Consider the following 27608-nt stretch of genomic DNA (forward strand, 5'->3'; position numbering starts at 1 on the left):
GACATGTTAATGGTGTATCTGATTTTCTTTCTGATTTCTTATTAATACTGCAGGCAAAACCTTGATAGATGCCAACCATTAGTCTCCTATTTTTACATCTGTGGGAGAACAGAAACCTTCTTTTTCTAAATTAACTCTAAAGGTTTGAAAATCAGTCAATGTTTTCGCTTCTAAAACATTATGTCCAAGATATAAATTCATTTGTTTTCCTTCACAGTCCCTGATGGCTCTGAAGGTAAAGCATTCACACTCTACAGATCTTTTCAACATAAAATAAATGATGAGTAGGCAGCAGCTGTATTTTTTTACTTTTCACATTTTAGCTATGTTTTGAGATTCTTAGACATCAAAATTTTAAATAATGTGTCAAACATTGACATGGTTAATGGTGAGCCTTGGTACTAGAATTTGATGTGGCACTTGGTCTTATGCTAACAGCTAAAATACTAAAAAAAATTACTAAAATTCAAAATACATGCCTTAGTTTGATCATTTCTCTAAGGTAAATGATAGCTGTTGTCACTGTTTTATTAAAATCCTGTAGGGTTTGTGCAGTCCTCTTAGGTTTGTGCAATTTCCTTTGAAATGAGCTAATTAGGTACATTTCTAAGGCTTTATAAGGTACTTGCATCAAACAGAGTAATCTAAACATACCACTAGAAAACATCCTATAGGCTAGAGCCAAATCCTTGCTAGGTGCGTTTAAGTTTTAGCTCAAAATAGAACAGAGACTGATTTATTCATTTTTATGTTCCAACATAATTTCCTAAAAATCTGGGCTCCAGATCCATGGTAGCATAATTAATAAACTCCATGTACAATAATGGCAAATTGTTATAATAAAAAGTTCTCACTCATTGTGCATGAGGCAGTAAAGGGAATAGGCCATGAATTTGCATGGAAGTCAGCAACTAGGCACTTTGTTTGTGTGCAAAATATATTTAGTTTTAAAATAATCTAAAAACTTCTACCCATGACTGACTGCTCAAACAAGAGTACAGGGTGATTGCTTAACCTGGAAAAATTACTTAGTAATTAATCATTCCTACAAAACAGTCGTTTTCAGTGTTATAAGCATTACATCTTCAGCCTTGTATCAAGCCCTAACAAAGATGGGGTGTGCCTTACTGCTAATATCTGCTGCTTTCTGGAGGTTAACAGCATTGGACAGTTAGAAGGTGAGAAATTAAATCAGCCGCGATGTCCACTCACAAAACACTTGGAGTTGCTGTCTTTTGTTCTAAGGGAACCTAAATCAAGTGGGTCTACATGACTTCAGTGGTGGCAGTATGCCAAAGAGAGAGGAAATCTTTGGAAAAAGGGTAGTCTCAGGCTACAGGGCAGAAGCAGGCTGGCTGTCCATAAATTTGTATTTAAATTCACACCAGAAAACAACAAACAGGCTAAGAATGAGAGCTTTATGTATTTGTCCTTTACTTAAGACTCCAACCAGTTTTGGGGACTAACATTACACAGAATTCGAGCTTTGAGGAAGAGATCAAAGATAATAGGCCTGACATCTACATCAAACAATCCATAACTTCTTAATCAGGTGTGGATGGCAAAATCTGACCAGATAGAGAATGCAATGATGAGATGACCAGAGAATGTGGGCCGGAAGACCTAGTTGTCAGTTATAGTTGTTAATGGCAAAACTTATTTGTTCAGTCTAAAGCACTACTGTCACTTCTGCCAGCTTCTTAGCTGATGATCCCAAACGTCTACTATCATCTCAGTCTTGTCTTGGTATACCAAATTCATTGTTGTTCATGCTCCAGTCTTGGTCAAATTCTGGCTGAAGGACTGAGGCTGAAGGTTCTTAGCCTACAGATCAGCAGGACCCCATTACAGCTGCCCCTACCAACCATTTTGGCCTCCACATACCCAGTGTTCTGGAAGAAAAAGTTGCAGACACAACAGATAGTCTCATGCTGCTCTTGGCAGATGTTTGGGAAGGGAGTTACTGCCCACAACCATCCAGTGAGATGTTCCTGGGGCAAAGTGACCAAAGACTAGCACCATCCATTCCCCAGAAACCACTTGCAAGACAATAGTGCCTACATGTAAGTGGTGCTGAATTTACTTAATAGGTCTGGTCTGTCTCTGAAAAATCTCTCTCGTTACGATTAACTGGGTGGGGATAAACTATGAAAAAATACAGGATTCTTCTAACAATCCTTTCCTGGCATCTGAATGGCTTTCGGAAAGGTGATAAAGCTGTGCATCTATTCCTGTGTGTAGTGACATACAGAGCAATGTCTGCAAGCTTTCTCTTGCACGGATGATATTCACTGAGACTAGGTCTGCTGGTTTTGCAGTTTTCTGCTCCTTTTTCTCTTAACAAAGGCCCCCAAAATATAGAAAATTATGTGCTAAAAACCCCCACGATCTAAGCTATACCTCTTCTTTAGTCTGGAGTTCCAGGTTGTTGGCATCTGTAAGGGAAGTGAAGTTGTAAGGAATGGGAATCCTTGTTCTCCTGTCCTGCTGCTCTGCTGAGTTCCATTGTGTTGAGATCTCTGAAAGTTGACAGTTCTCCTGACAGGTTTTTAGCCACAAGGAAGAAAGGGTAGTCTTGGGGGTTTTTTGACTTCAAATCCTAAAGGTGTGAATCACTAATGTGACTTCACAGCAAAAGAAAATTCTTAAAATACATACCAAGATTTAGATAAGCAATCTGGTTAACAATTAAGACAACGCCATAACATGAACAACACATTTCTTTTCAGCGACAGAACTTCTCATAATAATGCAGCTGATTTAATATTTGAAAGAAAGGGTGATGTCTAAAGATATACAGACAAAAAATTCAACTGATTATTATATAGCACATATTTTAAAGCAAAATATTTAAAAAGTCCTTTGTCAAGTTAAAAATATTTGATATTGATGACTGAAACAATGACCATTAAATACTAAGTAATTGTATTTCACCAATTAAAACAAAACCATCCCAAAGTCTTTCTTGGAGGTAACATTACTGTTGTGTTCTAGCTTTACAAATCTCATCTTCTCAGCTGCTAATTAGAGTTTCTTATTCCACAAGGGTTTTGGGGACTTGCTGAATATCGTCTCACATAGCCTTTAAAACCTTCACAACTTACTGACAATTAAAGACTTAAGTTGCCCCTGATTTTTTTCTTTCCAAGTCAATGGAATTGGCTGAGTTTGACTGAATTTAGCAACCCCGATTTGCAGGCTGTCTCTAGCCAGAACTCCTACAAGTGTCATGTCTCATTTATAGAAATAAAAGCTCTGACACTGACCTGGGAAAAACTTTTCAGATCACAGTAATAAGTAACTTGCTGTACCAGTGTTTGTTTCTCCATACTTTTGCTCTCCATTATGACTGTGAGAATGTTTCTCTCAAACTCTCAAGATCTGTTCAGTCACAGGACAGAATAAAAACTGCTTTGTCTGATTATCTCTCTCTGTAAGTTTTATTTGTTACAAATGGCAAGATATTCATGGTAAAACTTGGTGAACAGCTTTATGCTGTAAAGGGTTACACTTTATTTTTCCAATAGAAACTAGAAGAAGTATGTAGCAGAATGGTGGCATTAATTGCTTTCATCTGTAATTCCTTCTTTGTGTGACTTGTAATTACTGGTGCCTTGTAGAACACTACAGCTTGCCCTGCTTTACTTGAAAGAATGCAGGCAATGAGGTGCTATTGGCTTGTTCTGATATACTTCTACCATAAGATGGCAGACATAGTACATAAGCTTTCAATAATATACTAAAACTCACAATTATTATATCAATAGGTATACGATGTTCACTAGTGTCCTTACTGCATGAACCAGAAAAAAATGGTCTCACTGTACTATAATCCACTGCTGCATTGGTGGTGTGCTATTAGTTCATCATTATAGCTTTTCAAGACAACGTGACTTAGCAAGAAAAACAAATAATAAAAATTTGGTCAGGCATAAAATTACTATATTTTGGTTAAAGTGCAGAACAGTAGCACAATATAGGTATGGCATAGCTTTTGTTTTTATTCAGCTGTTTAGTATGTTGTAGGTATAAATGAGAGACTTAAACCAAGCAACAAAACTGAACCTTTCAGACAATAATGTGATGATAGCTGTGTTATTATAAGCCTAATGATATCCAGTGCACACAAGAATACATAGGTGTCATGCTGGGAAACCAATGATCTGGCTCTCATTCTGACTGCAGGCAAAGAATATCTCATCAAAGCTATAAATTTCATGAGTCTGTTCCCAAATTTAAAACCCTTAAGGAAATGGCTTTCATGGTTCAACAGTTTTAAAGGGTTGCTCTTACTTGGCTTTGTAACAAGAAAATTAATAGTTCTTCCAAAACAAATCAGAATTATGCCATAGCTTCACGCATTTTCATGCTGTTGCCTTCAGCATTTTACTTCCTTCTTCAGATAACATCACTGCAGAATCCACATTGAATTCACCATGGGGAAACATTTATTACCTGCTATGATTTCGCACTATAGCCTTAGATAGGTGGTAGAAGTCGTTTACTCATTGCTATGTAAAAATTGTTTTCTTTAGGTCATGTGAAATAGAGTCAGTTTCTAATCAACCTTCACTTTTCACAGAGTAAAACCTATCCAGCCTAATGTCAGGGAGAGTTAGTTTCTGTAGCGTGATGCAAAGCAACCAACCAAGAGCTAGACGGCTTATGGGACTGCAATAACAAAGAAGCACTTAAGTAATATATTTCTCTATCAGTATGGGGTTTTTTCCCCTTTAAAAATTCTGACTGTGCAAATACTGAAGCTCCTGAGAAGGAATAATCATGTTTAAATGATTTTTTTAATTTAAAGGTATACAAATGCTTTCTAATGAGCAGACAATGAATACTGTGTTAGGATTAGCTGTTGTATGTCACATTTCATGCATATAATGAACTACGACTGCTGTTCAGGAGAAAAAGCATAAATGAGCACCAAATGTCCAGTGTAGCAATACATTTTGATGTATCGCTAACAAAATAACAAGACATTGAGGATTCTTCTTTAACTAGTAAGAAGTTACACACATACTGGAATTAAAATACCAAGATACATTTGCTTTTATCTAGAATCCTCATGATTGAACGATATTTAACTCCAACTATTTCAATGCCTGTGGAGCTACAAACAGATTAACAGAAATCTGTGTCAAAAGTAGCTTTTTAGTCATGCCAGTCATGTGGAGCCTTATATTTAATGTGAGAACGTAGTATTCACAATAAGAATCTTTGTTTGACAATGATTAGGTAATATTCTTCTCATAGCAAACTATTACACATGTATCTGTGATATATCTATGATAGCACACAAACCATACTCTCATAAATGAGCAGCATTACTTTGTGGGTGATTGAAAAGAACTTCCACGCCTTAAATTGCTGACCCTCCTATTGGGGAGTTGAAAGATCAGACATTATTTTCTAAGAACAAAAATTATAGTAATAGACAAATTTGCTCTTTTCTGAGGGTGAAGTAGTTGTCTGTAGTAGAAAAACCAGTATTGGAGTCCACAAAATTCTCAATAGCCCACTGTTCCACAGAGAGGAAAGAGCAAACATGGAGGACTGAATTAAAATTAACAGTAATCCATCATAAACTGCATGAAAAGCAGTAAATTTGCTCTATTATCATGAAAATGACAGTTTCTCCTCAAGCATGGAAAACATAATTATCCCCTAAGCTACCTTAAAATATTTATCGCTGGTGCAAACAACTGCGATTCCCAACTGGGGAGTACCACCACTGTCATGCATGAGAGGGATGGAGTGGGAAACAAATAGTTCTCCATCTAGTCTTCAGAGCAGCATGTGACTCTTATGATGAAATAACTGCATAGAGGGGGAGAGAATAAAGTAAAAAGGACACCATAACTGGCTGCTCAGGCACATCCACATGGGGGGTATCTGTGTGTATTTACATATAAAGAACACCCTGTCATCAGCTGAATTACACCTGTCTAAACTTTTGCTCTTCCCATCTCTAAGTTAGATTTCAAGCATATTCACATATGCTTTGAGCTTCACCCTACAGAAATAGGCTACTTTCAGTATCCAAGCTGGTCTTCATTTGACTGCAGTGTGGACATACCTTAATAAAAGCCACTGCATCAGGTTTTTTTCCTTGGTTCTGAAGAAGAGAAGCATCATGTCAGAGGCATGTTGGACTGTTGCAGCCACCTTCTTTACCCAGTGTGTTGTATCAAAAAAATCTCCAGATATTGAGAAAAACAATATATGAGGAAAATGAAATTCATACTGGTAGTCTGAAAATTCACAAAAAGAAAAGCAATTCAGCTGCAAATTCTAATTAGATCAGAATCAAGATAAAGGAAGTAAAGTCACTTATTTTGTATAGCCTTTATTTGATCTTTATCAGTTAAAACCCCCTCTGTTTAGTAAAAGTGTCTACAAACAAGTCATTAATTAGGTGTGACTGATGCATTTCATACACACCAGTACACACATACCTTTAACTAAACCAGCTGCACTTTGGTTGTCCACAGCCAGGCCAATAACTCCTATAAGAAACTCACAAGGAACAGAGCAACCCAGTGAATACTGACAAGACCCTCATGCACAGCTCTATTACATGCAATTTGACTACAAGCCAACCATTTTTATCCTGTAAATATGACAACCTCAGCAGCTGCAGGGAGATGATCTCTCTTTGTGCCGGGGTGCCTCTCAAGGGTGTCCCTCAGAGCAATGAGAACTTTAACAATGACAGATTGCTGGTGAGCCCTATTTGAATTATCCCTGGACAGCAGATGGACTGCACACCAGCTAATTCTCCTCTTTAACAGAGATTAGATATTTAGCTTCAATAAGGAACATTTAAAGTAGAATAAATTATAAAGAGCTATAATATTGTGGGACGAAGTATGCTGTTAGCTTCAATAAGATTCTGGAGTTATAACATTGTGTGATATGCCAGGTTGGATGGGGCCTTGGGCAGCCTGATCTAGTGGGACGTGTCCCTGCCCATCACAGGGGGTTGGAATTGGATGATCTTTAATGTCCTTTCCAACCCAAGCTATTCTATGATTCAATGATTTAGTGTGCTGTTTGTTTAGCTTTCTTAGCATGAGTAGTGAGACTTGTTGAAGCACTAGGCCACAAGCTGCGTATTTCAGTTAAAATCTTTCCCAGCTTGTAGAACATGTAGAGTCAAAACATGGGCTCCAGTCCACAAAACCCAGAAAATTACAGAGACTTCAAGGACACACATCATCAACTCCAGCTGAATCAAGACAAGATAACCACCTGTATGAAAGACAAGTAAGGAATCCAATGAAGAACAGGAAGACCCCAGACGCAAGCATTTCTAGTGGGTTCAGACGTGGTGTGAGGGATAGTTAAGTTGTCTGTAAGGGTATAATTGCCCAGAGATTTATTGGTTCATGTCAGCCACTTTCCCCAGAGTTGACCATGTCACTGTATCCCTCTATTAAAAGACATATTTTATAAAATCCAAAGTCTGACAGTCTGCTTTGCAAAGCCTCAGATTCAGCTTGGGCACAAACTAACGCCAGACATCAACAAAAGGATCCGATGCCTTACAGTCTGCTTAGTGAAACCTTGGATTTGAATTCCAGAGCAAAATCACACCAGATGCCAATACAGGAATGCAAATGAATTAGGGACAAGCATCGTGACACTTTGAAAACTTAGCTAAGTGTCATAGGAAATCAGGAGTGCACATATAATCCTTTGGCTATAAACACATCTAATTCTTCCTATAAACATGTATAAGCCTATTTTCCCTCATACAGGCTGAGAGAGTCGGGGTTGTTCAGCCTGGAGAGAAGGCTCCAAGGAGACCTTATAGTAATATTCCAGTACTTTAAGGGGGCTACAAGAAAGCTGGGGAGGGACTTTTTACAAGGGAATGTAGTGATAGGACTATGGGGAATGGCTGTAAATTAGAGAGGGGCAGATTTAGAGAGGACATAAGGAGGAATTTCTTCACAGTGAGGGTAGTGAGGCACTGGCAGAAGTTGCCCAGGGAAGCTGTGGATGCCCCATCCCTGGAGGTGTTCAAGGCCAGGTTGGATGGGGCCTTGGGAAGCCTGAGCTAGTGGGAGGTGCCCCTGCCCATGGCACCAGGGTTTGAACAAGATGATCTTTAATGTCCCTTCCAACTCAATCCATTCTATGATTCTCTGATTCTATGACATATTTCCTCCATGCAGTGCGACCTGATTGAACTTTATGAAGTTGCACTCTCATTTAAATACAAGTTTTATCTCAAACCTCATCTGTGACAACAGGTGTCCCCCATTTCTTCTGGAAGGGATGAAGGTATGCGTGCATTTTGATTCAATCATATTTGTCTCACTTTCATCTCAAACCCAGCTGATTATGATAACAGTGCTAGTTGTCATTTTGCAGGGAAAAATTGTGGCATTTTAATTTTGTATTAAGTAACTTAACCAAAGAACAGGTTTCTATTTATCAGATCTGACTGTAGACTTCTGATGAATACACTGAAAAAGGAGGTACTTAAAATTAACTTATGTAATTTTACTTTCACGTTAAATTTTTTAAAATTTCAGAAAGATAAAGAAAGACTCCTTTTAAGCTCATCAGTGTTATGCATCAAATGGAAGCTTCTGTATCTTTCAGTGTCTGAATAATTGTTCTCACTCAGTTGTTTGAGAGCCAAGTAATATATTTTCATACACAACCTGAGCACCAAATAACCACCCATACAGTCCCAGACTGTCACAGAGCTTAGATTCACAGCGAAAGGACAAACCTGCTGCCATGAACTGAATAGAAACAGATTATTTTGCACAAATGAGACCCTAGGATAATTTGGGTGGATAAACTCAAACATAAGTGCACTGGGGATAAGGGCTGGCAGAGGCCAAGACACGGCTATAATCCATGCCAGCCAGTAGTTCCCACGCCATTACCCTACTTTTGCATAAGCCCCATGTTAAACTTTATCCTCATCTTTTCTTGTAAGTTACTTGTTCTGTCCTTCAAAATTTAGAACTTCCAGCTCTTTCCAGTGGCAGCCCTGCCCTTTCTTCAGATCCTGATGAGTACTAAGCTCTGAGAACTGACTATGGCTTTCTGGGTTAGCTTGAAAAAAACCCACATTCACTTTGTTCTCATCTACCCTGTGATTCTATACACCACTGCGCAGAGAATGGTCCATAAGGTCCTATGTGGTTAATCTGTGCTTCTTTCTTTCCCAAATATGTTTCTTCCACTGCAATAAAGTCAAAATCATACTTCCCCTCATTTCTGAGATTGCTACAGTGGTTGATCTGCTCCAAACAGAAAAACACTGAATTTTATATGCTAATTTACATGATAGCTGCATTTGTTAAAATGAGATCTAGTGTTATTAAGCTCCTGTAGAGTAATTGTGATTGAAATTTGTCCATGACCTACACACACTTGAACCTCATGAATCCAGAAAGAATTTATAAAAGATATTGCTTAACACAGGCATGTTGTTTATAAAATATCTGAAACTATAATTTATAAAGACAGGATAAAATTGAGAATGAACACTATTTACAATCTGATTTAACACTCTGTATACAGAATAACAGTAAAAATACAGAAGACTGGGAAAGGAGGTGAACTTTTTCAATTAAAGATGATTGATTACTCCTAGAGCAAGATAAAATTCACTCAAGGGACTTCACTGAATGTTGCTCCAATCCTAAAACAGACTTTTGTTTTCTTCATTGCAATCTATGAACATATCAGGCTATAAATCGACATCTGAGTTTCTTGTACTAACCTTCGAATTTACTGACCTGCACAGGATAAAAAGCAGAGGGAAACTGGAAATCAAAGTGATTAGTATAGGGAGAAAAGTTTTTTATTTTATGTTTTCACTACTCACTTAAAGGTCTAATGACAAAGTTCTTTTATTCTGTTAGAATGAAAAGACTGGTATGAAGGAATTAGACCTGGGTAGGATGGCCTAATCAAGACAAAAGCTTGACATCCATTAAAAGACAATGATCACATGAAGATTGAAAAGGTTTACATGGAAGAAAATGACAATGCAACATTAAACCAATTAAAAATCACACGAGATAGAAACATGTAAAACTAAGTACTTACGAAAACATACTGTACATACCAAAAAATCCTTGCCAGTCCTCAGCAACATTTATTTTAATGACTGATCAGAAGAAATTTTAAAAAATCATTAAGTAAAACACATTTATCTAACTTTTAAGAATCAAAGCTCTTCCTCAGAAATATCAAAATAAGTCTGAGTTATAACTATCCTTTAAGGATAACATTGCTTTGTAGAGTTAAAAAAAAAAAAATTTACCTGTTTGCTTAGTAAATGCTATTAGTGATGAATAACCCATCAGCTTTCTATACTGTGTTCAAAAAGCTTTTAGAACTTTATTGGTATGGTGCTCAGGTCTGATAATTCAGCTTTTAATGCAATCAGGACTATCACCAGGAGCTACTTAATTAATTCCCCAGTGTAGCATTAATTTAATTTTCAATGACTTTATTGAGAACTTTTTTGTAATTTTACAATGAGAAACTATAATCACTGTTACACAACTTGCAAATATTTCAAACAAGACAGCAATCTCCTATTTTTTTGATTTCTTCTGTTCCAAATTCAGCTCCTGAGATGGATTTTCTGCCTCAGCTTCATTTTCATCTTCCTGTAAAAGAAAATGAAAACCTGAACATTAATCAACTTATTGAAGAAGTACACTTTTTGTACTTATGCATATGTATAGTATTCTGTACAGACTTTTGTCAGCTTTTGTCTGACCAATAAGCATAAAAATCAGCAAAAAATGTCATTTATTCAAGCATTTGATTTTGCTCAAGAGTTGAAATAAAAGTGATAAGAAATTCAAACAAGTGTAATCACCTACATTTTTAGTAGAATGATTTAATGAGTAAATATTTCACTGACCAATTTACTGGATGGTTACATAAAGAAATTACTAAACCATACACGGATGACAAGATATTCAAATGTCTACAGCAGATGGTATTGCACACCTTTCCTTTGTTCTTGACCAGAGGTTTCTACTAAATTACTTTCAAATGCGAGAACTTTCATCATTGTTCTAAAAATTACTTTTGAAAAGCATTCGCCATTGAAAAATGTTTCATTTTTTTGAGACCAGATACGTTTACTTCACCATTTGATAAAAGACAATAAATTTAACTTCAGAGACACTTTATGTGCTGCAGCATCGTATTTTTGTCCCATCTAGCATATTTTCTTGACAGGTCTGCCAATTTTCCAATTACTTGTACCACCATATGTTATCTGAAGATCAGTCAGGTCTAAAATAGGAAACATGAGCGTGTCAGGCGGCGGCATGCTTACAATATTCTACAGCTTCAGCTCCAAGAGTAGGGCTCATAATTCACTACAGATTCCTCTGGATCTCACTGAAAAAATGAAGTGACATCATAATGCCCGTTTCCATAGGAATCTGAATGGATACTATTTTGTCTCCAGTACAAAATCGTGACCTCCAAAGTATAAATTATGGAAGACTGAGAAAACTATTTTATAAGGCAACTTCCAACCCATATCACCGTGAACAGTCCTTATCACGCGAGTTTTTCTGCCTGCATTTTAATTCAATATACAGAAAATATTCCTCATTCCAAAATCAGAAAGGAGAAGAAATGAACAGAAATGTGGGAGTATAGAATTGTGTTACACAATCCTAAAATGAAAGACTTGTTCTATGAAAGAAACATACACTGAATTATCCTGCCTCTAAATCCCTCATAGGGATCCCCTCTTCTGGGGATAGACTAGGCACTGAGAAATATTTACATGTCTGACCATTAAAGGCTAAATACTTTTTTTCTTATCTTTCTGGACTGTCATCTCTTCAGTTACGTTTAAAATATGTAGTGAACTCTGTGGCTCTTTTAACTCAGGTGAAGAAAAATATCTATGCATGTATGCGAAACCACAGATTGTTTATTCATTGAAATTACAAGCATAGCATATATTCAAGACTGTAGTGTATAGTACACACACAAAGGTCAAACTTCTAAAGAAAATATAGGCATAGCAGAAAGAGAAGCAACAAAGGAACAGTGTGTAACTGAGCTTAGATATACTGCTTAGAGGTGACAAAGAGTGTCATCAAATAAGAAAAGCCACCCACACAAACTTTTGGCTGCTATAGAAAAACAGACGGGGTCCCTTCTTGAAGGACTTGTTAAAGAACAGCTAATCGGCAAATCTGCATGTTTCTGAAGGTCCTTACCTACAGCAGTTGCATCCCTATTGACCTCCATACCAACTAATCCACCTCCTTAACGCACAATCTGCCATTATTCCATTGTCCTGATTTGTACTCCCTCAGAGAAAGAATATAAACCGTACACAATCATTCTTTTCCAAGCACGCTTGGCATTGCTTAAGGCTTCCTCTCCTAATAGAGGGAGCATGCAGAAATTTCAGACTACAGAGCCATACCTTCACTGAGCACTGCAAGAGGGTGAAGGGATATAAGGCTCAATAATGAACATCAGCTTCCTGAGTCTATTTTTTGTGGACAAAAAGGTTTTATCCAGTGAAAGAGGTTTTGTAACAGAATCTTCTGGTTTTATGTGGACTTGAAATGTTTTAATTCCATGCTCCTAAGGTCACGCTTGCTTTCTGGCAGATTTCCTGGGTTACAGAAGCAGCTGCAGTGATCAATGTTTTCTGAGATGCAGAAAGGATGGTGCAGTGGCTATAGCAAGTCCAGGATTTGCTCTGCATGAATACTCAGGGTGGAACCATCCACTTTGGGCTATTTTGTAATACCAATATTCTTCCTTTGTTCGTGCCCTGTTGCTTCACCAGGCAAAACATATTCAAACAGGTAAAATCTAGCAACAGAGAATAAACTGGACTTTTGTGGGCAGATTCCCATACATAAGTCACCCAAGTCTCTGACTGATAGTTTGTTATTTTTTTGTTATTTTGGTATTTTTAATGCACAAAACCTTTCTGAATAGTATTTTATTAAACCATGGTCCACATAGCACAGCTTAATATTGTCTGGATGCTTTTACTCCATCCTTGTTTTCCTTGAACAGAAACTCACATTTCATTTTGAAACAGAAATCTATGTTTAGTATCTCTGACTGCTGTGCAAAACTTTCTCATAGTATGAATTATCAAGGGAAGAAAACTTTTTGTCATATATGTCTTCAGCCAGATCGGTTCCCAGAGCAGTGCACTACCACATGGACAACAATACCAGCACAAAAGAGATGGTAGAAATGATTGGTGGGAGACGCTGGAAAGCATGACCCATTAGTTCTGGCATCCATGCAGCTTTCTGCCGGGATAAAAGTGACAGCAGTGGCCTAAGGATGGCAAACTTACTAATGACTGAAAATTATCAGAAAATTTTGAGATATCAACTCCTATCAATTTATAAGAAGCACAATATCACTGCCAGAATACTTAGGAAATATTTGAACTGGCAATTTAGAGAACACATATTAACCATACTCCAAGATGTGAAGTTACTCATATTCTTTCAGTTTGCTGACAATGCAAAATTTCTATGAAATGTTTTATCTTTTTTTTTTAATAGCCCAAGAGGCATCCTAATCATTGCACATAGAATATCTAATTGGAGTTTCTAGTGTCATTAATAATGTTTGAATTTTCAGCTAAATAGCCTATATAGTCTAATTAACAAGAAATTATGCCAAACAGACTGCAGATTAAACATATTAAATATATTTGTTTTACTAATTGCCACCTATCATCATCATTATAATGCTTTTAATTCCAACAGATAGCAAAGGAAAACCTTTTATTTTCATGTTATCTGTTAAAAAATAGTCCATGATGGCAGTGTGTAAAGTTACTATTACTGGTGGCTCCACAGCAGATAAGATACTGAATTGTGGTTTCTGTTTCACAGAAATGTAGTTCACATTAATTCTGTTAATACCCCACATCTCGATTTTATGTTGTTTATTTTGTTTTCAGCTGCCTATGACTCTGCTGCCTAGTGCTTTCTGTCCTAAAAATCCTGAAAAAGTAATTTTGGTGTTAAAATGTTCATCGATCAAAGTAGTTCTTGCTCGCAAGTGTCACAAATCAAACTTCTCTCAGTATCTTTTCTAACTACAGACAATGATAGACTCAAATATTAGACAGTGAATTTTGAACACGTGCTCACCTAAAACGTGCAGATCTAGTGACTTGTAAGATAGCAAAGGCAAGTGAATCCCTCAAGACTGTATTACTATTCTTACTGAAAAAGTGCATTTAACAGTCCAAAGATTATTTTCATCTTGAAATGAATGAAGTTGACTAGTGTTGAATTGTCATTCTTTCAAATTTATAAACCAACAGTGATAAGGAAAAGTACAAGGGGCTTTATCAAGTACTGCTAAACTGAAATATCATCTCAGGTGCTTCTTAAGCTACTGATCACTGGATTCCTCATCAGTGTCCTGATGATTTTGATGGATTGATGGACATGTTATCTTTTTCCTACATGTTTTCTTCAGGTATCCTTCCCTTTCCTTGATGGAAACAAGATACTGGATTAAAGGGTCCTTCGGATGTTGCACAGATGTCTTCAAATGTCCTATGGACACCTTTTCCTTTAAACTACTTCATCCGTGCTTAGCAGCTGAGCGTTTATGGGTCATAATAGACAGAACAGAGCCAAGGATTTAAAACTGAGACCCTACAATTTGCCACCTAAACAAAGATTGTGAATTATCATTGAAGTATTGAGCATTCAATAGCTTTGCTGATGTTAACTGGAATACTTCGATATTTATATGTCTTTAGGTGCCAAAATTAAAGGTAAGAAGCTGACTTTTAAGATCCTGTTTCTGAAAATTTTCAGTTGAGAGAGTGTCATATAATTTATCCCCTTTGAAAGCATGTTTAAGGTCAACTACAAATAGTGCTCAGAGCAGAGAAAAATGGATCTCATGTGGAAAGTTAATTTTGAAACAATTATTCCAGAATATTCCCCTGTAGACAAATTCTGGCAGGCCAAAAAAAAAAGCAAGCCAAGAAATAGGAGTTTGGGTTTCCCTGACCATTTCTTCCCTTCCCCCCTGACCAATTTCATTCAAAATGTCTGAGAATTTCTTTTTATTCCATTAGTTAATGATAGGAAATCGGGAAGAAGACGGTGAAACAGACAATTCCTAACACTACAGGGAATCTGATTCTACTCTGTATGTAGAACAGATCACACCATAATTAGCTGTACTAGGAAATGCACCAATTCACAGATTTGTGCATTACACCACACCTCTAATTTCTAAAGTTGCAGTACAAAGGTATACTTATTAAAATAAAATTGCTGTTGTGTGCTTTGCAAACTGTGCCTCACATTCTAAATTTAATAAAGAGCTATATATTACAGTATGATCTAAGTATGATCTTGTTATCTGAATAACGAGAATGTATACAAAACTCCCAAAATGTCCTACTGTAATGAGGAATGACTAAAAGGTTCATACTATGAACCGCATAATCTAAAATACAATCTCAAAACCACTCAGGACCAAATTCACATACCATTATTTTTCATAGTATCTTAACCCAAAAGAGCTGTAATATGCATGACTATTACATCAAGCTCTAGTGAGAATGTCCAGCTTAGGTAATTCATTTCCTGCCTCACAGATCCCACCTACCAAAACATCCATTGGAATTACATACAAATACTTTTAACAATCATAAATAATATATCAGGAAAAAAGGACTTTAGAAACCAAGAGAGTTTATCTTTCCAATTTCATGGGCCAAATTTGTAGGGGAAGGAGTTTCAGGGCTAAAATTTAGGAGTTCGATCAGTCTCCCTCTTAAATCAGGAGATATTAAATCTTGAAAGTTTTTTTATTTCCAAAATCTATGCTATCTTCTTCAAATGCATTACTGACAACCCTTATAATGCAGAGTAGTGCAAAAATACAAAGTACAACTGGAACAGTTCTTTACTGATGGATATTAGAAGCAAATATAAATTTCTTGTGATAGATGACAGTTTTCTGTCACTGTAGCTCTGCAGTGATAAGGCAGCTGTTTGTTTCCCAAGAAAAGGAGACCCTTGCTACATGGATCATTTTCATAGTGACAGCCTTGACAAGTTTGGCATTTGCTTCATGAAGTATTCTGAAGCAGTCATCAAGAAAACGCCCCATCTGGGACCACTGGCAAGCTGACAGTCGTACCTTTTAATGCGCATCTCCATTAATTCTTACTGTCAAAGTCCACCAAATTCCTACAGCAAAATCTCTGCTGATCTATTACATTAAAAAAATGGAGGATATGAATGAACTAACCATTATAATGTAAGTAAACATGACATCAATTAACTGGAAGCTGGTCTCAACCCCTTTTTGTTCAGTAAAATGAGAACGCTTTACTGTTGTTTCCTTCACCTATGCAGTATATGGCATTGCGCTCTAGGTGGCAATGTAAGACTAGGAGAACTATTTTCACACGAAAGCTCCTCTTTCGAAGCTACAAGCAGCTGCATGTTTATGACAAACCCTTTCCTAACTTGCACTGGTACAAGAACTTTAAGTCTTTTTGAAATGTTTCTTAGTGTTCCGTATTTTCTATTTCCTTGTTTCTAATTCTGATTATACAGATAAATGTACCAACGCAAGAGCCCTTACAGTCAAATTTCATTTACCGCTTAGTACAGAAGTGGAATTTCATGCCAGATTTCAAATCCTCCATCTGTTTCTCTCCTTTGTAGGAGGCAACCATTCCACTGAGTGGCCCTTTTGGCTGACTGCCACTACAGTTGGGATGCTCTTCAGGGCAGGTGGTGCTTGAAACCTCAACCATTGTTCTACAAGTTCAGCTGGTTCTCCTTGAAGAAAGTAGAGGAAAAATGTTTCCCCTAACAATTTGAGCCTTTAAAAGTTTAGGTTTATGACTTTTAGACTGTATCTATAAATGCTTAGATATCACAAACCTGAAACATTAACTAAGAAATAGATGAAAAACAAATTTAACAGGATTGTACTGTGTTTGTACAGGACAGGCCTTCTTAATTTCATAGAATCATAGAATAGTTCGAATTGCAAGGGACATTAAAGATCATCCAGTTCCAGCCCCCGTGCCATGTGCAGGAACACCTCCCACTAGCTCAGGCTGCCCAAGGCCCCATCCAACCTGGCCTTGAACACCTCCAGGGATAGAACATCCACAGCTTCCCTGGGCAACCTGTGCCAGTGACTCACCACCCTCATCGTGAAGGAATTCCTCCTTATTTCTAGTCTAAATCTGCCCCTCTCCAATTTACAGCCGTTCACCTTAGTCCTATCACTATATGCCTTTTTATAAAGTCCCTCCCCAGCTTTCTTGTACGCCCACTCCTCAGAGTGCACACTTGCTTTAGTTTTCAAGCCTTCAAGTTTGATACTGTCCTAATTAAGACCCTTCCTAAGGTTACTCAATTATAACACTTATATTTGTGCATGTGTGAACATATAGATGGAAACCGCAATAAGATTTTCTCCTTTTATGACAATATAATAATTATTTTTATGAATTATAAATTAAAACAGAAAGTTGCACTTTATTTACATAGCACCACTACAGAATAATATTTCATAGGCTAGAAATGCATATTCTAATCAAATCAAGATGATTTTAAATATTCATGTTTATGCTCCTACCATATTTAGACTATACACTTACTAAATAATAAGAAGCAAAACTTCATGTCTGTATTCTTGATACTAAGAAATAAAACAGCTTCTTCTTACGATAGTCATATGAGAGGAAAAAGTGCTCAGGCCAACAATAAGGAAATAATAGCTATTTTCAATAATTATTTCTAAGCATTGTTTAATAAAAACAAAAGAATAAGAGTCTAATTTTTAACTGCTCTATTGTTACGCTATACACTTATCTTGGTAGTTACTAAATGAGAGATGAAGATTCTTTTTCATGCTTTAACTGTTTCCACAAATAAGTTTGGCTATACACAGCCTTTTATCAAGAGGTCTGAATATCCTTTGTTTCCAAAATAATTAACAACATTAGGCACAACTGAGTTATAGAAAAATGCTTCTGCAAGCCACAACCAAGACATGCTGCCTACAGGTGAAGGTAGCTGAAAGACATCTCTCTAAAAGCCACTGAAGTACACGTTTTTAATGGAAAAAGATAGCACTACCATATGAAAGGAAGAAATTTATCTCAATAACAGAGAAAATCTAGACCTTAATGAAAATGTTTTAGGAAAAATGAGTGCATTGCATGCTTCTAACCAAAATTAATTAGAGTTTTAACGTTTTACATTTCCACCATAATTCTTTAAATGGTGCATTTATTTCATAGTAATAAACACTTGGTTCATTAAGTAAAGTTCAAAATCTGTGTTACTCGCTACATTTAACAACCTTTGTCCCTGTTCTTCAGTATTTCTTGATTCAGGTTTCCAAAGCATTGAATAAGCAATTGAGGAAGACAATTAAATTTCATGACTCTGCATATTTAGGATTCTTATTTAATCTAAGACAAGGGGCAATTAATCTACCATTCCATACTGAATTTCAACTTTAGTGAGCCATGGTAGATACTGAAATGAACTTACAGGAAATGCTTAATTAACTTACTGTAAAAAGCATGACAAAAGTTTTTTCTTTCCTTTTGACAAAAGAAAAATGCACATTTAATTAGAGAAAGTCTATTGCAGTATTATAAATTTAATAACTTGGGAATTCATTAAAATATTGCCATAATGTGACAGCTGACAATTCACAAAGCTTTTTTCTCCTTTCTTTTACGTTTCGTCAGAATATTTCTCCTGAATACAGCCATGAAATTCTGTTCCAGCTCAGGAACATGAAAGATGTATCTTTCAATGGAGTTATTATGACGACACAGAAGCCTGAACAACACAGCCAAAGCCTTTATTTTAGTCACCTATTTTCCAAAAGTATAAGTAAATGCTGTAAAGGTGGCTTTATATTTGTTGCAATACTGAATGCCTATATTTAGTCATCATTCATGAAGCTGCAAACAAAACTGACAGAAATGGACAAAGCTGTAGAAGTAGATGGAGGATAGACTATGAGAGCAAATAGAACTTACGCTACTAATGAAGAAGTTAGAGGTGGAAGAGACTTTCACTTTTTTTTTTAAAAAATACATTTCCTTTCAGCAAAACACATACTGACATTTAAATTCTGAATCCAACAACTATAACTAGACAGATATTTCAATGATTTCAACATCTATTAAATAAAATCCCCAAAAGAGCATTCTAAGCTAGGACCAGATCCACATCTTCTTGCTAAAACCCCCAGTATAATCCCTGATGGAAGACCTACATCTTGCCTACTGTTATCATTCATTTAATCTAAATTAACAGTAGCACTGCAGACCTACACAGAAGTCAAAAATCATTCCTTTATAAGCTGTATAAACATACTTTCAATTTGAAAATATAAGTCAAACAGACAGCTATAGACCTAAAATCAAACAAGACAAGAAATCTACAGCTTTACAAGTTGGAATTCAGTTGGTTGGATGGCAAAGAGAGGCTTGCAGATTTGTTTGGCTTTATATTTTGACTTTACTTCTGTATTTGAAGTTAGCACATACTGTTCTGACCCAGTAATGTTGCCTGTTCTTTTTCATACAATATATCAACTCAGCTGTATTTGAAACATCAAAGATGTATTGCTAATAAACACAGTCAATTTTGAGACAAAAATGTCACATTTGATATACTAAGGTTTCAATAGTTTCAAGCCGATCAGCTTCTAAATTAAAAAATGAATGTATTAGTTTTAAGAGTAGAATGAATTCTCTTCAACTTCCACTTGTCTTTGCATTTCCAAGTGTGGTTCCAAAGCCAAATTTTATTTAATTTAGTGTCAATTTAACATATTGACAGATGTTTTGGTAATTTGTCATGATAGCAATGTTGTTTCACTGCAATTTTTAAACTCAGAATCTGATTAAATTCCTTCAACTGGAAATAAGGCAATGTCCAAGCATTTAAGTTAATGCTATCACAAAAAAGGGAGTTTGCAAAAACCTGTCCTGCAGAAGTGTCATTTGCCTCTGAACTCCAACTCTGAAACCCTTCCAGAACTTTTTCTCTAAAAATATTTATACACTTTGGGAAAAAAAAAAATTAATCACCTGTCAGAAATTTAGAATCAAATGCATTGACTGACCTCAGCTTGGTGTAGGTAGTTACCACAAACAGGATTCCTTATAGGTTCATGGTACATTTCTTTCTGATAAATCTAGAAGTTAATGTTTCACTATACTACATCAAAGCCACCTCGTGTTTGTCAACAGCTTGCTTCCCTTCTCTGCCTGCCCTCCAACAAACCACATAAAACTTTGTTAGAAGAGTGGGAGAAAAAATACTTTGATGTGATTCAATTACTGAAAAGCTATATTCTAAAAGATTCCCAAAGCTGGGGAAATGTGGTTCTAACTAATTAGTGTTTTGCATATTTATTGTAGAAGAGCTTATTACAGAGTTCACATTATAAATCATTATTTATCTACTTTTTCTTTAAATCACAGGAGCTGCGGAATATCATCTGTTGAAACTCCCTTTGAAGCTCACTAAACTCCATTCCTTAGAGGACTACTCACTCAGAAGGTTTTGCGTCTCCCATTATGTTATACCACAGTGCTTCCATGACATAATATTCTTCACAACCATTAAGGGCCACAACTTGCAAGCACGTATACATGCATCATTACATTCAACTAATCTAATCATTGAACTGAACAGTACTATTTACTGGAGTTACACATGAAATATACTGTAGAACAAGGTTTCCTTGTAATGGAATACTGAATCTAAACAGCCCCTGGATCAAGCATGGCTTCTAAAATATGGGTATTTAAGAAGTTGAGGCTATTTTCTAGGGGCTATTTTTTCCTGAAATCCTAATGCTTCTAGTAAGCTGTCTCCAAAGAGTTCATGCCCAGCACCACATACGTCCAGCAATGGACTTGCAGTGATGTTCAATAGTTGCTGCTCAATGCTCTTGTACAACCACTATATTCATAACTGCCAGTGTTACCTAACAATACCAAGCACATTTTTACATATTTATTCATTTTAATTAGCTGCAATCTATTTGTCTAGTTTTATGAATTAGATTTTCACTTTCTGCACATACAGGAGCTCCAGGAATTGGTTACCATGATTTTAAGAGTTAATAGCCAGTAACTATTTGATTATTTCATGGTTACTGATGACTTAATATAATAATTATAGAATCATAGAATTGCTTGGTTTGAAAAGACCTTTGAGACCATCCAGTCCAAATGTACTGGTCTACTACTAAACCATATCCCTGAGTACTTCATCTACCCATCTTTTTAAATACCTCCAGGGACGGTGACTCAACCACCTCCCTGAGAAACTTGTTCTAGTACCTGATAATGCTTACAGTGAAGAAATTTTTCCTGATGTCTAATCTGAACTTGCTCTAGCATAACTTGAGGCCATTTTCTCTCATCCTATCACCTGAGAGAAGAAAAGACACCCACCTCACTACAACGTCCTTTCAGGTAGCTGTAGACAGTGATAAGGTCTCCCCTCAGCCTCCTCTTCTCTAGGCTAAACAACCCCAGTTCCCTAAGCCGCTCCTTGTAAGACTTGTTCTCCAGCCCCTTCACCAGCATTGCTGCCTTTCTCTGGACACTCTCCAGCACTTCAATGTCTTTCTCATAATGAGAGGACCAAAACTAAACACAGTATTCGAGGTGTGGCCTCAGCATTGCAGAGTACAGGGGCAGAATAACCTCCCTGGTCCTGCTGGCCATGTTGTTTCTGATACAAGCCAAGATGCTATTGGCCTTCTTGGCCACCTGGGCAGACTGCTGGCTCATGTTCAGGTGGCCGTTGACCAACACCCCCCAGGTCCCTCTCTGCTAGGCAGATTTCCAGCTACTCTTCCCTAAGCCTGTAGCACTGCACGGGGTTGTTATGTCGCAAGTGCCCCTGGCCTTGTTGAACCTCATCAGATCGACACTTCCTCCCAGCTTAATGTCACCTGCAAACTTACAAAGGGTACATTCAATCCCTTCATCGAGGTCGTTGATAAAGACATTGAATAGAACTGGCCCCAGCACTGAGCCTTGGGGGACAACATTTGTGACCGGTCTCCAGAGGGTCTGCCTGTCCAGGTCAACGGCAGCCAGTTTCTCAAGCAGATTACTGTGAAAAATGGTGTCAAAGGCTTTACTAAGTCCAGGTACACTATATGCAGAGCCTTTCCCTCATGCATTAAGCGTGTCACCTTGTCACAGAAGGAGATCAGTTTAGTTTGGCAGGACCTGACTTTCATAAACCTGTGCTGACTCTACCTGATCACCCAGTTGTCTTGTGTGTGCTGTGTGAATAGTCTCCTCTACTCACTAAACAGAACAGGTAGTACAAAAAAAAATAATAAAAAAAATATGAAAACCCAGGCTCATGTTCTCTTGTGGCAAATACAACCTACTGACATTTAAATCAGTATTTAAATTTAGAAACAAACATAACTATACCACTTCATCTGCCAACGTAATTTTAAAATATGATTACTAAGAATATGAAGACTACAAAGAAAATACAGTAAACACTGTCTATTTTGGTAGACAAGTAATCAAGGATCTCGCTCTTCCTATATTAATTGATGCTTCCTTTTGTCTGTCAGTACTCTCCCTAACGTCAGTGACAGTTACTGACATTAATCATTTATGACTTGAAGCGGACTGAAGTATTTTCAGTTCGTTTAAATTCAAGGAAATCTTTCAGGATGTAAGTTCTCAAACAAGGAAAAATATTGTTAGCTGTTGCTTCCCCAAAAATGACCTAGATAGAGAAAAGTCTCTAGCTCCTTTCAAGATTTTGCTGGTCAGTGTGGTAAATGGTGATATATCAATATAATACTTATTTAACTATAATATTAATTGATAATCTGAATCTTGGCCAAGTCATATCATGACACATACTATACAAACACATCTGGAGAGTCTGATCTTGCAGAGTCTAAAATCAGTTATGAAAAAAAAAAGAAAGAAGAGGACAAGAAGTAAAACGTCATAAAAGCTAAGTGGGTCAGGATAATGAGCATGTATCTCAATCACATTTATGCACCAAGCAAGGCTATTAAATGAAGAATTATGAAAAAGCTATTATCATCAAAATATATATTTTGTATAGGAATACTCTACATTTCTTTGTAAAACAAATGTACTGCCTATACAGGACAGACAAAAAATCAGAAAGTTACTGCAGATATTTTATCAAAAGAGTACTGAGCCTTTATGAGTCAGTCTGTAGAGGTCTGCTTCGGGGGGGAAATGGAACTCAAGTCAAGGTGAGAACTCCCCATATGAAGCCCATTGTGTGCAGAAACCTGAGAAAACCTCTGGATTGTGAGCTGGAAAATGCCACTGGAGGAGAGGAAGAAATAGAGGATTGGGATGTAACAGGATTTATAATCTAGAAGAGGGTCACTAAGAGAAACAAGGATAAAGCGAATGCATGTGTCTATAGTAAAGCAAGGTCTGAGAATCAGATGAGGAATTTCTCGGTTAAAATAGCTGACATTTGTCCCCCTACTATAATACGTACACGGCCTGGAGGGCATGGAAATTGAACTCACTACTACATTAAAGAATTTAGCTGTAAAATGTGAATAATAATACTTTCAGTGTCAGGATGGAGCTCTGTGCATGAAAAGATTTATATAAGTGCTAAGTGCTGCCATTGTTATTACATTCAGAAAGTACAGAAGGCTTTCAATGTGTTAAATTTTCTAGTTCAGAACATCACCTGTTCTTTCTAAAACCAGCAAAAAAGACATAAAATGAGTACAGTTACTGCAAGAAATTGTGTGGTTCTAAATTCTGATGTATATTTTTTTGCCTCTGGGAAAAGTAAACACCCATTAATAGCAGGAATTTTATTATACATGATAGGGTATATACACCAAGGTATAAAGCATATGAAAAACAGTTCTGCTCCATATAAACTTGTTTTTCATCATGAAATTATTTAATTGGAAAGATGCTTTGAGAGCAATCAGAAGGCAGTGCATAAAAAAGGTGTCTGGTTTGGAATGATGAAAAGAGAATGGAGTCAATTTTTAAAACACAATGAAGGAAGTAACTACCAAGTCAGTGTTAATATATCAGCCAGCAGGATCAAATGAATTTGATGTGTCTATTCTTCTTCTTCAGAAGCACAAATACCTGCTCTCCAACTAAGACCATATCCTAATAGCTTTAAGTGGCAGTCAATATCCTGTCTGTGGAAGCTGCAGTGGTCACCTTGAGTTAAATAATTTTTTTTTAATGTGAATATACTTTCGTATGTAGGCTGACTTGCATCATGTGATAATAATTGTTAAGGTTGTGGTCCATAATTACAACTTTAGGTGCAAAACTTCTGGGTATTTAGTTTCTGATTTTGGATTTCCAAAACCTCATTTACGCCCTGTCTTGTGCTTACAATTCAAATTTTGTTGTTTACTCAATGGACAATGCAAGTTTCACACCCAACATTCCCTTCATCCAAGAACAGCAATAATTCATTTGCCCTAGCAACGCAGTATTTTCAGATATAATGAGCACTGCCTCTACATACAACCAATTTTCCCCCTTAAAAATCTTTCTTTCATTGTGAAAAAAAAAGGAATAATTTTCTTTGGTATATTTAAAACTTTAATTACAGGATGACAGCTATTGATACTGCCTAACAGGTTGCTTTAAACAGAGCTGTCACTAATACAGTATTTACATTTACAATGTGAATGGGATTGTTCCAGGCTGAAAATAACATTTTTAATATTGTAAAAAAACAAGAGATGAATGCACAAAATGAACTATTTAACAGGGGTTTATGTACCCCCTGTGCATTGTATTTGGAAATGAAGTCCTTAAACTCAGAAGCAGACGGATTCTCCGTGGATTAGAAGAGAGACCCGCAATCCTTTCAGCACCATCCTTTTATACAAAATTTGGCACTAACACTCTGTTTGCTTCAGCAAATGACTTCACGCTTTGTCCTTTTAATCCAATTTCCACCTTAATATGGACTAAAGTGTTGTGAAAATACTGAAAGAGGATGCCTGTAAATGAATTGCATTAGAAATCTAATCTGGGCAGTAATCCAATCCTGCACAGTCAGCTCCTCATTAACTGAGAAGTTTAACCCACAGATAGCTTCAGACAAACCAGCATTCAGCACTAGCTATGACCGGATATAATTATCACACATCAAGACATGACTCAAAAAGGCAGGTAAGAGGCTAAGTCTGACGAAAAGAAGAGGAATAGACACTCTATTGAAGCCACAATAATTGATTGTAACACTTATCCCAACCTGAATAGCTCAGATTTGTGGGTTATTACTGCATTAGGTACTTTGCTGGTGCAGCTCGTAAGTGTATAAGCTACCCTATTCAGCAAGAGCTTCCTCATTAGCAGGTATTATCTCTTCTTTTTATAGGCCAAAGCATCTATGTGCACCATTAACAGCCACCCCATAGCCGAGAGAAGCTTGTTCAGAAAACCTTTTTTCATATTTTACTGCCATTGAAGACAACTTCCTGGTCAACAAAATCTGATACATTTGTTTTTAATTTCTTCGAATCATAGAATCATCGAATAGTTTGGGTTGGAAGGGACCTTAAAGACCATCTAGCTCCAACCCCCCCTGCCATGGGCAGGGACACATCCCACTAGACTGGTTCACTGCAGGAAGCAACTTGGATAACATTCTGAAAATGACAGACACTTGTGGATGCCAGCAGCTTAAAATGTAGGTGTCCTGGCATGGAAAGGCCAGAAAAACAGCATTACTCTGCCTCCTTTGCAGAAACTTTGGGTCCATTAACTCAAAGGCAACACAACATTGCTACTCAATGCTTGTCATGTGATGTCAGACTTCTTATCAGCACAGTGAGATTCACCTCATATTTAAATTAAAAATAAAAACCCAACAATCTTTAGGCAACTTAGACATGATGGAAACATACCACTAAGATATTTGCATGACAATATTCAGTGCCACACACCTTTTTATCCTGGGCAAACTATTCACAGAGGGCTTGTCTTTAAGTCATACCTTCTGCAGAAACAGATAAAGAAAATGGTACCTATGCAAATTAAAAGCAGATTTCAATAAACGAATGGATTACAGTCCTACAACTACAGAAAGCATGATGCAAGTTGTGGGATATCAGAGCTCACTGGGAGCTCAGTCTAGCAACCTTAAGTACCTACCTGTAGCTGTCCTACTTCACTTCACAGTGGCAAAACATGACATAAGCCGAGGGTGGGTAACTCAAGTTAATTCTGTAGTTTGGGGATTCATGCTAAGTTCTCAAATGGCTACTGCTGGCAAAAAGGTAATGGCATTTTCTACCATTTGTGAAGCAAACATATTCTTAATGTAGTTGCTTTTGCATAGCTGAACTTGTCAGTTTTACACACTTCTCCACAGAAAAGTAAATTGTTCCTTAATATTTTCTACAGTTTCTCACCAGATATAAGGAGTTGGTTTATACAGGATATTTCAAAGTTAAGCTGGTAGAAGAACAAAAGTGTGCAGGAAGAAGACACACAAAAATGGAAAATACATTTCCTGGCAATATTCTTCCAGATGTGATTTGAGCTGCACTTTGCTTGCACTGGCTTTCAGGAATATGCCAGTATTCTTAATGAAAAGGATTTGCATTGCTGGCCTATATAAAAAATACAGGCTGTATGTATGATTCTCTTTTTTCTCTTGTTACTCTGAGTGATTGAAGTGAGAGGTAAAATTCTCATTTTGTCTCAGTATTTTCATTAACCACAACACAGTCCTCCTCTGCTCTTTGTGTAAAGTCCCAAATATTTTTTTTTTTTTCATTTTTAAGGTCTTATCCGTCAATACAAAGAATAAAGGGGAATTTTTTCCATGCCCATTTAGTTGTTTTATTTTGAGCTGATAGCTTTAGACAAAACTGGGCAAAAATAACATGTCTGAATGATGTGCTAACTTCTACCCACAAACTATTTCGTTTTGCTCCCTTCTTAACATGTGTACAACTTCACATTTTGCTGGATGATTCACTCTCTTCAGGTTTGTTTCCTTCTAGCTTTCACAGTCTACTTCAAAAAATTGTCATCTTTTAACCAGGAAATTTCCCACAGATCCTTAGGGTAATACTTAAAATCTTCTTGGTGTCCTTTCCTTTAGATACAATTTCTTCTTTCTTTGTTGCTGTTCTATGTTTACTTCTATAAAAGAACATCTCTTGGTACAAGGATAAGGTAGAAATAACAGCTTACCACTTCTAGATATGTTCAAGGTGGGTGACTGAGGAAGTTTTCCTAGAAAGGAAATACCTGGCAGTTGTTTTGCTCTTCTAAAATCCTGATTCATAATTTTTCCTCTAATCTGAAATTTAAGTGAATCCAAGAGGAAAAACTGAAACCGCTACTAGTCTCTCTCCCCGAAAAACTGTAAACATGTTTGGGGACTATGGCAATGTGTTCCAACCACTTTGTAATGGTTGACATAGGCACTGAATATTTCACTGACACATTTTCAACTCATTCTTCTGTCAGAAAGACCTTTTAAGCCAAGAGTTGTGTTTTCTGACAGGGA

The 27608-nt window shown here is 36.8% G+C and overlaps 1 protein-coding gene across 1 annotated transcript in view; it reads right to left on the reverse strand.

Annotated features, from left to right (window-relative positions):
- Nucleotides 1-6316: 6316 nt before the first annotated feature.
- Nucleotides 6317-27608, reverse strand: part of PHF14 (PHD finger protein 14) — a 158420-nt gene continuing 137128 nt past the window's right edge. Inside the window, exon 19 of the mRNA XM_054060246.1 lies at nt 6317-10658. Coding sequence (XP_053916221.1) covers nt 10584-10658 — 75 coding nt within the window. The 3' untranslated portion in view covers nt 6317-10583. The remainder of the gene's footprint in view (nt 10659-27608) is intronic.

This window comes from Cuculus canorus, chromosome 2 (assembly GCF_017976375.1).
Source record: "Cuculus canorus isolate bCucCan1 chromosome 2, bCucCan1.pri, whole genome shotgun sequence".
Classification (NCBI taxonomy): domain Eukaryota; kingdom Metazoa; phylum Chordata; class Aves; order Cuculiformes; family Cuculidae; genus Cuculus; species Cuculus canorus.